The sequence below is a fragment of the Phoca vitulina genome, unplaced genomic scaffold (assembly GCF_004348235.1).
Source record: "Phoca vitulina isolate PV1807 unplaced genomic scaffold, GSC_HSeal_1.0 scaffold10, whole genome shotgun sequence".
In the NCBI taxonomy this organism is placed as follows: domain Eukaryota; kingdom Metazoa; phylum Chordata; class Mammalia; order Carnivora; family Phocidae; genus Phoca; species Phoca vitulina.
The window spans coordinates 46,933,047-46,947,511 of NW_022589713.1; the positions used below are offsets into that span (position 1 = coordinate 46,933,047).

At 48.1% G+C, this 14,465-nt stretch overlaps 1 protein-coding gene across 5 annotated transcripts in view; it reads right to left on the reverse strand.

Moving 5' to 3' along the window:
- MLH1 (mutL homolog 1) overlaps window positions 1-14,465 on the reverse strand; it is a 42,456-nt gene that overhangs the window by 11,798 nt on the left and 16,193 nt on the right. For all 5 annotated transcript variants that reach the window (XM_032409012.1, XM_032409011.1, XM_032409015.1 and 2 more), the window contains 4 exons: window positions 13,769-13,862; window positions 12,727-12,880; window positions 6,478-6,854; window positions 4,831-4,979 (listed from right to left, as the gene is read on the reverse strand). In XM_032409012.1, the coding sequence (XP_032264903.1) occupies window positions 4,831-4,979; window positions 6,478-6,854; window positions 12,727-12,880; window positions 13,769-13,862 (774 nt within the window). The remainder of the gene's footprint in view (window positions 1-4,830; window positions 4,980-6,477; window positions 6,855-12,726; window positions 12,881-13,768; window positions 13,863-14,465) is intronic.

Below are 14,465 nucleotides of genomic sequence, written 5' to 3' on the forward strand. Positions count from 1 at the left end.
TAAAATTTAAAATTTGCAAAGTGAACAAATTTTTTAGGGCTACAAATATGGGTGGTAAAACTGTATTAAAAAGAAATTAACAATCATAAAATTTAAGATAGTGGTTACCTCTAAGGGAGAAGGGAAGGGGACAGTTTAGGGAAGAAGCACCTGAGAGCTTCAAAGGGGTAAAACCCACAATGCTCTATCTCTTAAGCAGGTGTTCACGTGTTTTCTTGTGTAGATCCTATGTATGTATTTTATAAATCTGATTTTTGATTTACCAATACATCTGTGTGTGTGTGTGTGTGTGTGTGTGTGTGTGTGTGTAAGTAAAAGTACCACCACCATAAAGGGGGGTAGGGGAAGAGGGTCTGGGGACCACAGGGAAAGGTCTGGGTACCACGTTTTCACTATACTTTTCTTTTTCAGCTTAGGCACCACAAATGAATTCTCATATTGTTACATAAGTTCTGTAACACTCTCTGTCCCCTCAACCCCCAATAGAAAGAGGCTTATTTTCTTCATTTTTAGAATGAAGTGTTCCCCTCTGTTCCCACTGGAAACTCAATGTCTCTACAGGATGTACTGCGTAGGCGGAAAATGATTATTTTAAAAGCTGGAGAACATCGAATAATCTTGAATAATGAGGCACTGGAGGAAAGAGAAAGCAGTGTAATCCACTAAAAAAAGGGTCAGAGATTTTTCCATACGGATTTTTCATGGAACCTTCTGACACATCCTAGCTACCGAGATGCAGCCTTGCCAGCCTGGGCAGGGCAGGGAGGAGGTGGCTGCTGGCTTGGCCTGGGGCTTCCAGAGTCGCTGCTTCAGCCAGGTGGGCCTTTTCCTCCCTGGGCTTCCTGAGGCTACTTGGACCTCCTTCACAACTTCTGATGAGGACCTCAAGGGCCTCTATTTCATCCGTCCTCTAACTATCTCCACAGCATCAGAAGTCTGTGGGCATTTCCCTGCCATTCTGCCAGCAGCAAAATGGACAAGATCCTTCTGGGCTTCAAAGCCAAACCACACAGCTGAGTTCTCAATGGAGGCCCTGGGTATCACTCAGGAGCGAGGAAAGCCAAACCTGAAGGAAGCGCGACGGGCCCTCTAGTTCTTCATGGCCACGTGCAGAGCAGGAGCTTGGCGCTGTGCCGGACGGCCTTGCAGAAGCCCCTGTGCGCACAGCCTCTGGCAGCTGTCGGAGATGATCCAGAAGCCCTCCCCGGCAGGTCTCACCCTGGGCTCGGCTGATGTGGCCTTCTGCCTCTGTTACAGAACATCTTTCATTTTACCCGATGTTGTAACCACTTACTTACTCAACACTCCCCACACCACGTAACCACTTACTTACTCAACACTCCCCACACCACCGCGGTATCCTGTATGGCAGGGGTCGAGGCTCATTCACCTCCCCCTCTGTTTTGGGGCCCGGCACTGGGCATTCTGTGCAGAGAACGTACTTGACAAATGTCTGCCAAGCTGATTTCATGTACCAAAGGAAACGATCACCTGGGGACAAGCCATATGGAAGTATGAACACTGACACCCAGGACCGTTCCCCAAAGACCAAGAAAATAAAGTAAAACAGTGGGTAAAATGTTAAACACATTCACATTCAAACGATAGCAAAAAAAATTACAACATTCCTTGTCCTCATTAATTAATAGATCCAAATTTTGGGACTCGCACGAAATTCAGTCATTACTAATCTGAGATAAGCCTAATTCCGTGGAACTGAGTGGATACTGGGCCAAAAACTACCCTCATTTGTTGATCAAACGTGTGCCCACCAGGGCTGCGGAAATCCAGCAGACTCCAGAGAGCTGCCTGATTGAGTGTCCGACTCTGACATCCTTTAGAAGAAAGATTCACCTCCCGGGCGACTCCTCTCAATCATGTACACACCGTATCAGCAAATATCTATGAGTCCACCCGCCAGGCACTCTGGACAGCAAGGGTGACGCAGTGTGTGCAATAGACACGATCCCCGCACAGACAATACACTGATCGAATAGTCACACAAATGAGCACAATGCGGAACTTCGGTACAAGGAGAGGACCCCTTACTTCTCTCCTGGGCTAGGGGCACGGCTAGCCCCTGTGTGGGAGCAGCCGGGCTGTTGGTGTGCTAAGGCAAGTGGTCTTCCTCACCAAACCGGAGCTTCAGGGCAATCCTGTACAGCCTTCACCTCGAAGACAAGCAGCCTGCCCCACCTGGGGCCGCGGGCCTAAAGCACATGGCAGCGGGCAGGACCCGAGGCCCCTCCCGTCGGACAGAGGCCCGAGCTTACGACGCACACGTGCGGTATCCCGGGCGATCATCACGAGGGCCCCGTAAAGGCTGTAGCAGTGCTGTCATGCTGTGGAGCAGGAGGACGATGCCCCGAAAAGGTGCACAACTTCCCACTAGGCGAGCGAATGGCGTGGCTGGCAGGGGCTGCCGCAGAGCCCGTCTGGCTCACTCCACTCCCACAGGACAGACACTACGCCTTCCCTGAGACTCTACACCGGCGCGTCTGAAAAGCCAGCCTCAGTGGCAGGGATCAAATCACAAGAGGCACATGCCCCCACACGCCACTGGTTTGGTTAGCCTGGGAGTCCGGGGCCAGCCACCTCGTGTGCAGGCCATGCCGGTCACCACCCACCCTCGGCGATGTGTGTCCCTGGGCCTGTTTCTGATTGCTGGGATGTTCCAACTCATCTATCCTCTCCCGTCCTCTCCATCATTACTAATCTGAGATAAGCCTAATTCCGTGGAACTGAGTGGACATTCCATGTCCTTGCCTTCACAACAGATAACAGCAGCTGCCCTGCCTCCCTCACAAGGCGATTCTAGAATTAAATGAGATAACATGTACAAATACATAGTTTGGGAACATTTAGATTCATCATCCGAGCCTCAGCAATAGACTCCAAACCTGACCCAACTTGACGCAGGTTAGGTGGACAATGCACTGAAAATAGTGTGTAACTAGTCAGAAATTTCTCGAAACTCTTAACTTTAAATAGCCTGCTTTACATAAGGGATACAAACTCTTAAGGAAGATGAAGTAAACTCCAAGTCTGAGGGAGGCTGTCAATTGAAACTACTGTGAACAAGCCTGCTAAATAAATCAAGGAACAGCCCACCTCTCTTACATTGTTTCAAATGGTTTTAAAAGCTCCCAGCTTGAAAGCCAATAAACGGAAGTAAAGAACAACTGGAGCAAGTCTTCCTGGAAACAAAAATCAGAGGCCAACTGGCAGCTCCTTCTACAGCTGGCAAGACCTCAGTCACAGGAAGCTTCTACCCCTCCCACGTGTAGTGACACCTATCGCTTTGCCCACATGTGGACAAAGGCCCAGAGCGCTGAGAAAAGGAAAGGCAAATGGAGGCTTTCCTGAATTCATTCAAACAAGAGGAGACTGGGACAGAGAAAAACACAGGGGCCAGAGTCACAGCAGTGCTTTAGAAGGTGGAGGATCGGGGGTGCCTGGGCGGCTCAGTCGGTTAAGCGTCTGCCTTTGGCTCAGGTCATGATCCCAGGGTCTTGGGATCGAGTCCACATTGGGCTCCCTGCTCAGCGGGGAGTCTTTTTCTCCCTCTCCCACTGCCCCTCCTTGTGATCTCTCTCTCTCTCATAAATAAAATCTTAAAAAAAAAGGTGGAGGATTAGAGTGAAAAGTGCTAACCTGCTCCTCGGCCACTCAGGACTTTACAAGCTAATCTAGATTGTCATATTTTAAGACACAGTGCTGAAACACAACTATTTTAACCAGGAAACGTGTTAGAGATGAAACGTGGAAAGGCCGTGACTAACCCGTGTGGACCCAAGTGCAGAGCTGCTGTGTGGAGCCCGGAGCCGTGCCGTCTACACTTGGAGCACGAGTGTCTGACTCACCAGGTGCGGATGGCCCTTTGGGCCAAGCTGCAGTTCTACTCCTCAAACCCTGCTCAGTTCGTGCCTGGGACATGACTAGCCCCCTTGAATTCCTAAAACCACGGTAGCTAGTTTTGAAGTAACAAGACCAAAACGGAGCTCTATACTCAAGTATTCTGAAACGCTAGTTCTGAGGAAGGTGATATTGATTTATGGCTTTGTCTTTGGGATATAAAAATATCTGTTGACTCCTTACTCTGTAACAAGTGTTTTACTTACATTTTCTCTCTAATCAGCACAATCAGCTTTAAGAGCAAAATTAATCCCATTTTACAGATGAGGAAAAACCGAGACAGAGCAAGGTTAAGTCACAAGTCCAAGGTCACACAGCGGAAGTGGTAGTGCCAGGATATCCCCTTGGGGCGCTCCAGAGCCTGTGCGCTTTAGCAAGAGCACACCCCATGCAGGCCACAGATTAGAATCTTGTGGGTCATCACACCGCTTTAAACTAAGAAACTAGTTGAAGATTATGTAAATGACTCCTTTGCTCTGGCTGCTAGGCTTTAGTGAGAATACCAATCAATTATAATTAAAACTACGGACTACTTTTTCCCTTCCCTCCCAGTTGAAAATGGTCTCTCAGGGCGCCTGGGTGGCTCAGTCGTTAAGCATCTGACTTCGGCTCAGGTCATGGTCCCAGGGTCCTGGGATCGAGCCCCACATCGGGCTCCCTGCTCTGCGGGGGGTCTGCTTCTCCCTCTCTCACTCCCCCTGCTTGTGTTCCCTCTCTCATTGTCTCTCTCTGTTGAAAAATAAATAAAATCTTAAAAAAAAAAAATGGTCTTGCAGCTGCTGCCGCTGCGCCTGAGGAAAGGGAGGCGTGCTTGGCACGCGCAGTGGCTGCCCTACCGCACATTCTGCACTTCCTACAACGTGACGTTGGCAGCTCTGGCCCTCGGAGGCCCCACAACCTACGGCACTCACGTACTCGCATGTCCCCGCTCGTCAATTTCCTCCTGGAGGCTCAGCACGCTGGTGAGGTTGATGACCCTCCGCCGAGGGGTACACGCTGCTGTCATTTCCTTTCGGGAATCATCTTCCACCATTTCCACATCAGAGCTTTCCCGAGGCCTCTTTCTGCAACGAAGATTAAGGAGCCGGCAGATCATGACTATCCTTGAAAATGGTTTGTTTTTTTTATATGTCAGCCAAATTTTGCGTACTGCATTTTGGAAAAGGGAGCAGCTTCTCGTGCTGGCTCTGCACGTCTGGGGCGGGGTCCTCGGTCTGTTCTCCCACACCCGGCCTATCGGATGACCCTGAGCCCGCCGCAGGCAGCCCGTGCGCACAGCAGGACGCTGGAGTCACTTGCCCTGTGCAGCTGCAGGGCCCTGCGCGTGCGCGCCCACCCTGCCCCCACCTCGCTTGTTCAGTCCTCCGTCAGACACTGTTACAGCGCCAGCTCCACGCAGTGCCGGCCCTCAGCATGCTTACTTTCTAGCTGGGGAGTCAGCCACAGAAAAAGGATCATTTGAAGTAGCAGAAAATGCTAAGAAAAATAAACAAGGTAACAGGATGATGGGGCAGTGTGAGGGCCTCTGGCAAGAGGTCGTGACGCGTGAGTGCAGGCCTGAGCGGCAAGAAGGCAGACTTCCTAGGCCCGGAGCACGGGGAGAACAAAGGGCGTGGGGGAGCTCAGGCAGTTCAGGCGAGCCATGTGGCCGAGCACCCCGCGGGGGAGGGAAAGCAGGGGGCCGGGGGGGAGCAGGGCAGGTGCACCCAAGTGCGGGGGAAGCGTGGGTTTTCAGCTGAGGAGTGATCCAGTCTCATTTCTGATTTCAGAGATTTCTTTTGACTGCTGTGTGGTAAAGAGCTGGTGGTGACAGACACGTAACCCTGCCCTGCATGACATGAGATAGTGTACGTAAAGTACCCGGCACAGAGTGGGCTCCCCACAGGTGGCAGCCCCCTTGATGATTCCCTGGAGACATCCCTACACACCATATTGCTAGACAGACTTGGCAATGAGAAACTGGAGCCAAGTAACCCGTCCAAACCCCAATGGCCACTCAGCGCCGGGCCGATGCGCAGGCCTGGGCGGGCGCCTTCACCCTGAGCCCAGGCGCGTCCCCGAGCCCGCTGGGGAGGGAAGGCAGGGCAATGACAGCCGCTCTTCCGTTCGCCCTTCTCCCGCTCTCACCACCAGCCCCCGGGCTTCAGGGGCTTCATAATTTGAACTGAGAAAATGTGTTTTTCCTGAGAGCAGTGGAAGCAGCTTTGAGGGCGATGAAGGAGAATCCTCTGGGTATTTTAGGGTTCTCTCTGGCCACCTCTGCTACTGAGGCGTTATCAAAACCCAGTACTAAAAATAAAAGAGACATCTTATTTTTTTTTCTGATGTGTGTTTAACTCATGCTTGGAACCATGGACATTTAAGATATCTCAAAGGCCACTGAGTGGGGGACTCTCAAGCCATGGTCAAAGGCGGAGAGCGGACAAGGCAGAGCACTGTCCCATTGGAGGCAGAGGGCAGGTCAGGCAGGGAGAAGCGGCAGGTGCTTCATGCTGAGTCAAGACAGAGGCAGTTTCAGTTAAGAACAGCAGAGGCAGGCTGCACTCCAACCAAAGTCCATACCTGGGGTTGCCCGGGCTGGAAGGGGGCCCTCTCTTCTCTGCCGTTTCCGAAGTCCCCTCTGTTGCATCCCCCTCCATGCCCTGATTTCTGGCAGCCACTTGAGCAGGCTCTGGGAGTTCAAGCATTTCCTCATCTTGCTGCCCAGCCCTGCCACTGGAAGCATCAGTCCTGTCTTCTGGGACAACGTCCTGAGGCTGAATGGACAGGGCCTTGCTCACAGGCTGCAGAAAGGCATCGAGCTTCTGTTCCCGTGAATCTGTGCGGACCATCTGGTGGGCATAGACCTTGTCGCCACTTCCAGAAGTAGATGAGGGGGTCACACCCATTGTGGATTTAACCACCTCCCCAGAGGGGCCAGCAAGACCTGGTAGTAAAGTCTATGTCAAAAAAGAAGGTAGTGCATGGTTAAAAAAAATTTTTTTTTAATAAATAAGATTCCTAGCCACTGTGGTTTTTCAAGCTCAATGGCATTTATGTAATATATGATTCACTTTATGTTTTTGCTGAACCCTTTCTATATTCTGTCCTATATGTTTCAATAGAGTAGAATCCATATGGAAAAAAAAAAAAAAAGAAGGCAGTGGGACGATTCAGAATATGAAATAAATCAGTTTAGGTCCCAGGGGGCAACTCTCGATCTTGGGGTTAAGTTTGAGCCCCAAACTGGGTGTAGAGATTAGTTTAAAAAGTAAAATCTTTAAATAAAAAAAAAAGAAGTCCAGATCCCAAAGTGGAGCAGTACTGGAGAAAGAAGCAAGAACCAAGTATAATCATCATTACAGAAGTATTAATATAGAAGCAATTCTGAAAAAGATACACCAGTAAAAATACAAAAATTCAGAAAAATCCTTATAATTTTAAAATTGGTTTGAAATGGGGAATATTAGTGTAAAGTCCTTATATTTTTGTCTGTTTTCTTTTTTTTTTGCTTCCATAGGAGGATTTCATTTTTTAATTGTAGTAATATATACATAAAATTTATCATTTAACCATTTTTAAGTGTACAGCTCTGTGGCATTAAGTACATCACATCATTGTGCAACCATCACCACTATCTATCTCTAGAACTTTTTCAACGTCCCAAACTGAAACTTTGTACCCATGAAACAATAACTCACCATTCTCCCCTCCCCACTAGCTCCTGGCGGCCACTAGTTTGTCTATTTTTAGATATACAATTTCCTAGCTCTGTCCACTGGGAAGGCCTAAAGCAATGACCACCCAGCAGCAATAAGGAACCCCTGATCCCAGATTATAGTCTCTAAATACCATCCCCACTAAAATAAACCAGAGTTCCTTAGAGAAATGGCCAATTCCAGGGCTTGGGCTTGGAAAGTACAGAGTGAGCCTACAACATCTTCTCTTGAGAAACAAGAAACCATCAAAGACTAATGGAATTGGGTCAAAATGACAAGAGCACCAGTTTGAAGGGGTTTTTGTTGGTCTAAGATGGGGTAATTTGAGGATCCAAAAGAAAAATGACTATAATTAACTAAATTATATTGCTTTGTTAACACCTATGATAAAATATTAAGAGAAAAAGAAAAAGATGGTAAGGGAGAGGGAAAGAGAGAGGACAAAGTCATTAAACATCACTGGAGATCGCTAGGACATGAACTCATTCCTTTGCACATGGATAATTAAAGGGACAGAACTCAGCATTTACCCTTACTTTCTAGTGTGAACTGTATTTCAGGATAACCAAAAAGCTCTAAAGTTATTGTACACAGAAGAATTACAATTAATTGAGAGAAAGTGATAAAATCAGAAAATCATAATCTTGCGATCCTAGTGAAATAACTGATTCAGGTAATGGTCATCAATGAGTGGTGAAACCATTAAGCTAAATATTCCTGGGGAACTTGACAATGAAGGAAACAGGCTGTCACCAGCTGAACCCACAGATGAGTCTTATCAGTATGCGCCTCCTGCTGGGGCGTGACAGAAAGTACATGGCATCATCTATCAAAAATTCTCACACAGAAATCTCATTCACAAATCTGAATGTAATCATGCCAGTTTATAGGAATTCCCAGGTTACAGGAAATGTGGAGGATTAGAACAAGTTAAATGACACTAAGAAGAAGCAATCAGCCAAACAGAAATGTGCATTACTCTACAAGAAACCTTTAGAATAAGCCAGTAAGAACAACAAAAAAGTGTACAGGGACTTTTCTGGTTTCAAAGAGACTTAAAAGAGATTTAAAAGACAACAATTATAGTGAGTAGAACTTAACTGAATATGTATTTCAATGAAGCTACTTTATAAAAGGATTTTTGGACAGTTGGGACATTTGAATATGGACTAGATATTAAATGATATTACTATTAATTTTGTTATGTATAAAAAAGGACATTCTGATTATATAAGGAAAAAATATTTTTAAAATGCATAATAAAATACTAGGGAAAAAAGTAAATGCCTGAAATGCGCTTTAAAATATTCTTTTCCCTTGGGGCACCTGGGTGGCATAGTCGGTTAAGCGTCTGACTCTTGGTTTCAGCTCAGGTCATGATCTCAGGGTTGTGAGACTGATCCCCACACTGGGCTCGGTGCTCAGTGCAGAGTCTGCTTGAGATTCTGTCTCCCTCTCCCTGCTCCTCCCATTTGTGCGCTCTCTCTCTCTCTCTAAAATAAATAATCTTTAAAAAAAAAAATGCTCCCCATGACTTGCCATCAGGGAAACACAAATCAATACCACAATGAGATACCACTTCACACCAGTCAGAATGGCTAAAATTAACAAGACAGGGAACGACAGATGTTGGCGAGGATGTGGAGAAACGGGAACCCTCCCACACTGTGGGTGGGAATGCAAGCTGGTGCAGCCACTCTGGGAAACACTATGGAGGTTCCTCAAAAAATTAAAAATAGAGCTACCCTACGACCCATCAATTGCACTACTGGGTATTTACCCCAAAGATATAGATGTAGTGAAAAGAAGGGGCACATGCACCCCAATGTTCATAGCAGCAATGTCCACAATAGCCAAACTGTGGAAGGAGCCGAGATGCCCTTCAACAGATGAATGGATAAAGAAGATGTGGTTCATATACACAATGGAATATTACTCAGCCATCAGAAAGGGTGAATAGCCACCATTTACATCGACATGGATGGAACTAGAGATTATGCTAAGTGAAATAAATCAATCAGAGAAACACAATTATCACATGGTTTCACTCATATGTGGAATATAAGGAACAGTGCAGAGGACCATAGGGAAAGGAAGGGAAAACTGAACGGGAAGAAATCAGAGAGGGAGACAAACCATGAGAGCCTCTTGACTCCGGAAAACAAACTGAGGGTTTTGGAAAGGGAGGTGGGTGGGGGAATGGAGTAACTGAGTGATGGGCATTAAGGAGGACAGGTGTTGTGATGAGCACTGGGTGTTATGCGCAACTAATGAATCATTGAACACTACATCAAAAACTAATGATCCATTATATGTTGGATAATTGAATTTAAATTAAAAAAAAAAAACCACCACTCTTTCTCCACCCGCAAGTTAGAAAGGGAAAGAGAAAACATATATGGCAAAATGCTGATGGCTGTTGAAGCCGGGTGACAGGTACATGGATTATTTGTATAATATCTACTTTCATGTGTACTTAAAAATATTCAATAGTAAGCTAAATAACAAAAAGTTAAATAAAGTAGCAAATGTGCTCAAAAAGGAAAAACCTCCCTTCATGGACAATATAAAACCCTTGCAGGGTAAACAGGCAAATAAAGTGATATATAATTGACCCTTGAACAAAGGAGATTTGAACGCCATGGGTCCACACTCGTATGCAGAATTTTAATAATATAGTGCTGTAAATGTATTTTCTTTTCCTTATGATTTTCTTAGGAACAGTTTTTTTCTAGATTACTTTACTATAAAAATACAGTATATAACACATATACAAAATATGTGTTAGTCGACTGTTTATGTTATCCGTAAGGCTTCTGATCAACAGTAGGCTAATAGGAGTTAAAGTTTTGGAGAGTCAGATTTTTGACTGCCCACGGGGTCGGTACCCCAACCCCTGCGCTGTGTAAGGGTCAAATGTATTTGCTTCATTTGCCTTGCAATAGCCACAGAAGCAGAAATTAACAGAACTACTTTGCAGATAATAATTTTAAGGTCCAGAAGAGTGAAACACCTTGTCCAACAGGATAGAGTTGCCACAAACCCCAAGAGCCCCCAGGCTTCCTGATTTCCATACCAAATGGTTTCCCTGCAAACCAGGGCTTGTGCTGTAGGCCCTGGGCAGTGCTGTGCAAGACACAGCTGGGGAGTGGGAGAGAAGGTATTCTGACGCGCCCAGAGGAGTGGTGACAGCTCTGAGTCTGGACCCCACCACCCAGAGCAACGCCCCCAGGCTTGTACCACGGCACCGACAGAGGCAGGCCGTCTGATCCAGAAATCCACTCTCCTGAAGACACCCGGGTCAGGACTATGCAGAATTCTATGGGAAAATACAATGTAAGCTAACTAAATGAAACTGAGTCATGCAAAATAAGACAAGAAGGAAGACGAGAAGTTCCTTCCACAGTGCAGCCATAGACACACTCCAGGACCTCTGGCAAATCTTTCTTTTCGATCTCAGCTAGGACAGAGCAAGACCACCACTCTGGCCCAGACAATGTGCTCCTTACTTTCACCTCATACTTTGAGGCTGTCTTCCCGCTCCCCTCCAGCCACACCTTTTCCAGGTCCTGGCAATTCCAGATCTTCAACCATCTGTGAGTGGAGCTACCTCCTCTGCCCAGACCCCTCACTGCTTCTCCCAAATAGTTGCGGGCCTCCATCGTGCCCCTCTGCTGTCCTTTCCCCACTCGACCACAGGATTATTCCTAAAAGTTTTATATCTCAACCACCGGCACTGCAAGGATTTGTGTGGCACCAGGGGCCCAGCAAAACTAACAGAAGACTGAGCGCTGGTTCCCAGGCAGAACTGCCTTCTGCCCACCTGCCACACACACCTCTCTGGTGGCATCAGCAGCGACCCTCACGGACTCACCACCCAAGCCTCGGCCTGGGCTCCAGGGGTGGTAGGGCTGCCCCCACGGCATTTACTCTCACTGCTTTGTGCCCACGGCGCCTCCCAGCGAGGGGCTTTCCGTGAAGGTTCCTATGGGAAGCATTCACTGGCTTGGGAACTTAAAAAGTTTTCTGTGAAGTAGGCTCCCAGAAGCCCACTCTCTGCTTACAGGACCCCATGCTTCCATTTCTTTTTTTCTTTCTTTCTTTTTTTTTTAGAGAGGAGGAAGAGGAGAGGGAGACGGGGAGAGAGAATCTCAAGCAGGCTCCACGCCCAGTGCAGAGCCTGACATGGGGCTCAATCCCACAACCCTGAGATCATGACCTGAGCTGAAATCCAGAATCTGACGCTTAACCGACTGAGCCACCCAGGTGCCCCCCTCACCCCCGCTTTTTTTTTTTAGAAATGGAGGGAGGGGAGAGGGGGGATATTTCTGTTTATTTCTGTTTCTGTAGTTCTGGGGTCTGTTGTGCTTCTGAACACACCCTCACCATGTGCTGCCTAGAATCCCATCCTGGCAGAACTGGGATGGGATACTAGAGATTGTATTATCCCCCCATTTATTTTACAGATGGGAAACCTGAGGCCCCGGAGAGCTGGGAGTAGCTTAGAACCATAAGCACTTAGAACCTGGGTAATTATAATAAGGTGGACGGTGCCAGGCCCTGCATTGGACACTTCCACCTACTGCTCGTCACCACCCTCAGAGGTGAGGATGACCAGTTCAGTCCTCACTGAGGGAGCCAGGGAGACCGGGGAAGGTTAGTCACGTGGTGGTAACCCAGGCCCGTCTGACACTAAGGCCCCGCTCCTCCCACTGTCCCACTGCCTCCCAGGGGCCCCGCCCCTCCACTCTGGCCCTGTGAATGTGGGCTCAGCCTCCTCCTGAACATCCCCAGGGAAGATGAATACCCCATGGAAGAGGTGCCCTTATTCTGCTTCAGATAGCTTGCATGAGAAACTGAGAAGTTAGTCGAAGGTCCTAGATGGAGGCAGAGTGAGACCGCGGGCCTCCTGACTCCAGGCCCAAGGATAACATAATCCTTTTGTGGTTAGGTTCAAAAAAGGAGAAGTTACCAAAGGAAAACTATCCGAGTAATCCTTGGAAAGACAGTCCTAGAGCAACAAGCAAAACTCTGGGCTCTCGCGTCTGAGGGGCCACATTTTCTGGTGGTGGCGAAAGCACCAGAGCCAGGGCTGGACGGAGAGCGCCCTCACCTGGGTGAAGTACATCCTGGAGGAGTTGGAGCCCAGGAGCTTGCTCTCAATGTGCTGCTGCACCCGCTCTAGGATGCTGTCCTCGTGCAGGAAGTGAACTTCGTGCTTTGTGGGGTGCACATTGACATCCACGTTCTGGGGGCTGATCTCTAAGCTGGCAGGAAGAAAAGCAAACTATTACTTCGGGTGGCGGGGAACGGGGAAAACAATTCTTGCCAGCAGGCTTGTGGGTTCAAATGACAGTGGTCAAAACTTCCGGGTCAAGTCCGAGCGACCTGGATTCTGAAGCTGTGTAGCCTGGGCTCAGTGACATCATCTTTCTTTGCTTCAGTCTCCTCATCTGTAAAGCGGATATAACATGTGGTGGGGCTTAAATTCATGCAAAGCACGCTGCGTGTTTTTACCTGGCGTATTTATTATACATCAGCTGTTACCATCATTCCAGAACTAGTGGAATTTCTTATTGCATGACCTGGAGCAAGTCACTTAACCCTCTGGATGGGTTTTGTCATCTGTAACCATGAACCTGTTCCCAACTTACTTTTCAGTATTATGAGGATCGAAATAAGAGTACACGTGAGAGAATGTTCTATCGTCAGAATGTAATGTAAAAGTCAGTTTAGACACCGTGCCAGCTATCACCTGACTGCCTCGGCTCCACATCCATCTTTCACTGCTTGCTCCGTGACCGCCAGGTGAATCTGTGTCAGGAGAGGGCACTGAAGGGACCGTGGAGGAGGAAGGGGTTTTTCTGCCAGGTAGGGGGCAGCTTCTGGCTGGTTCGGGGGCAAGATCCGTTATTCACCTTGGTTTCACCAACACGGGGGCTGGAACATGGGAGGTCCTCAGTGAGACTCTGCTGCGTGAGTAAATGAAGGCAAACTATGCCCTTCACCTGTGAGAAAGGACAGACCCTCCTTTTGCCAGTGGCGGATGGATCCGCTCTGCTAGAGCTATGAGCAAGCCCATCTCTTTCAAAGAGGACAGCTGGACAGAATCTGTTCCTTGTGAGTCTCGGGTGAGGAGCCCGACGCTACCTTACCTGAGGTACAGGAATGGGTGTGTGTTTTTGGGCAAATATGCAGCATACACTGTTTCAATGGCTCTTCTTAAGGAAGTTGACTCTACCAGACGATCTAGAAAATAAAAGGAACGTAACCAGCTCAAAACTGTCCTGAAGGGAGAGGCAACAGGTGCATGTTCATACCATGCCATGAAATCATTCACGAAAAACACTTCTAGAGAGACATCTACAGCAGACCCCAGGAAAGAAAGGCCTCTTTTAACGTGGCGCTATCCACCAGCATCTGGCTCTGGGCTTCAGGCTCTCTCCTCTCAGCCAAGTCACAGGACCACGGGAGGCAGTAAGTTCTGCCTCCCCGCTTCTCTTCCCTCAGTCAGCCCGGGAGGACTACCTTTGCCCTTGCCCGGCACGGTGGGCGGCGTGTGCCGTCAGCTCTCAGACTTTTCAGGCTGCACATACACACTGGCTGCCTGTCACATATGCGATGGGCTGGGGGACAATACGCTGGTGACTACACGAACTCCAGTTCCAGGTGGTAAGCACCACGACAGATGTGCATGCCAAGTGGTGGGAGGATGGAGTAACCAACTCTGCCTGGGGGGCCCCGGGGGGTCCCAAGAGTGGGGTATCCCAACTGAGCAATGAGGGTAAGAAAGAGTTTTCCAGGCACTTCAGGCAGTACAACTATCTGAACGTATGTTTAAGGTAATTCAGG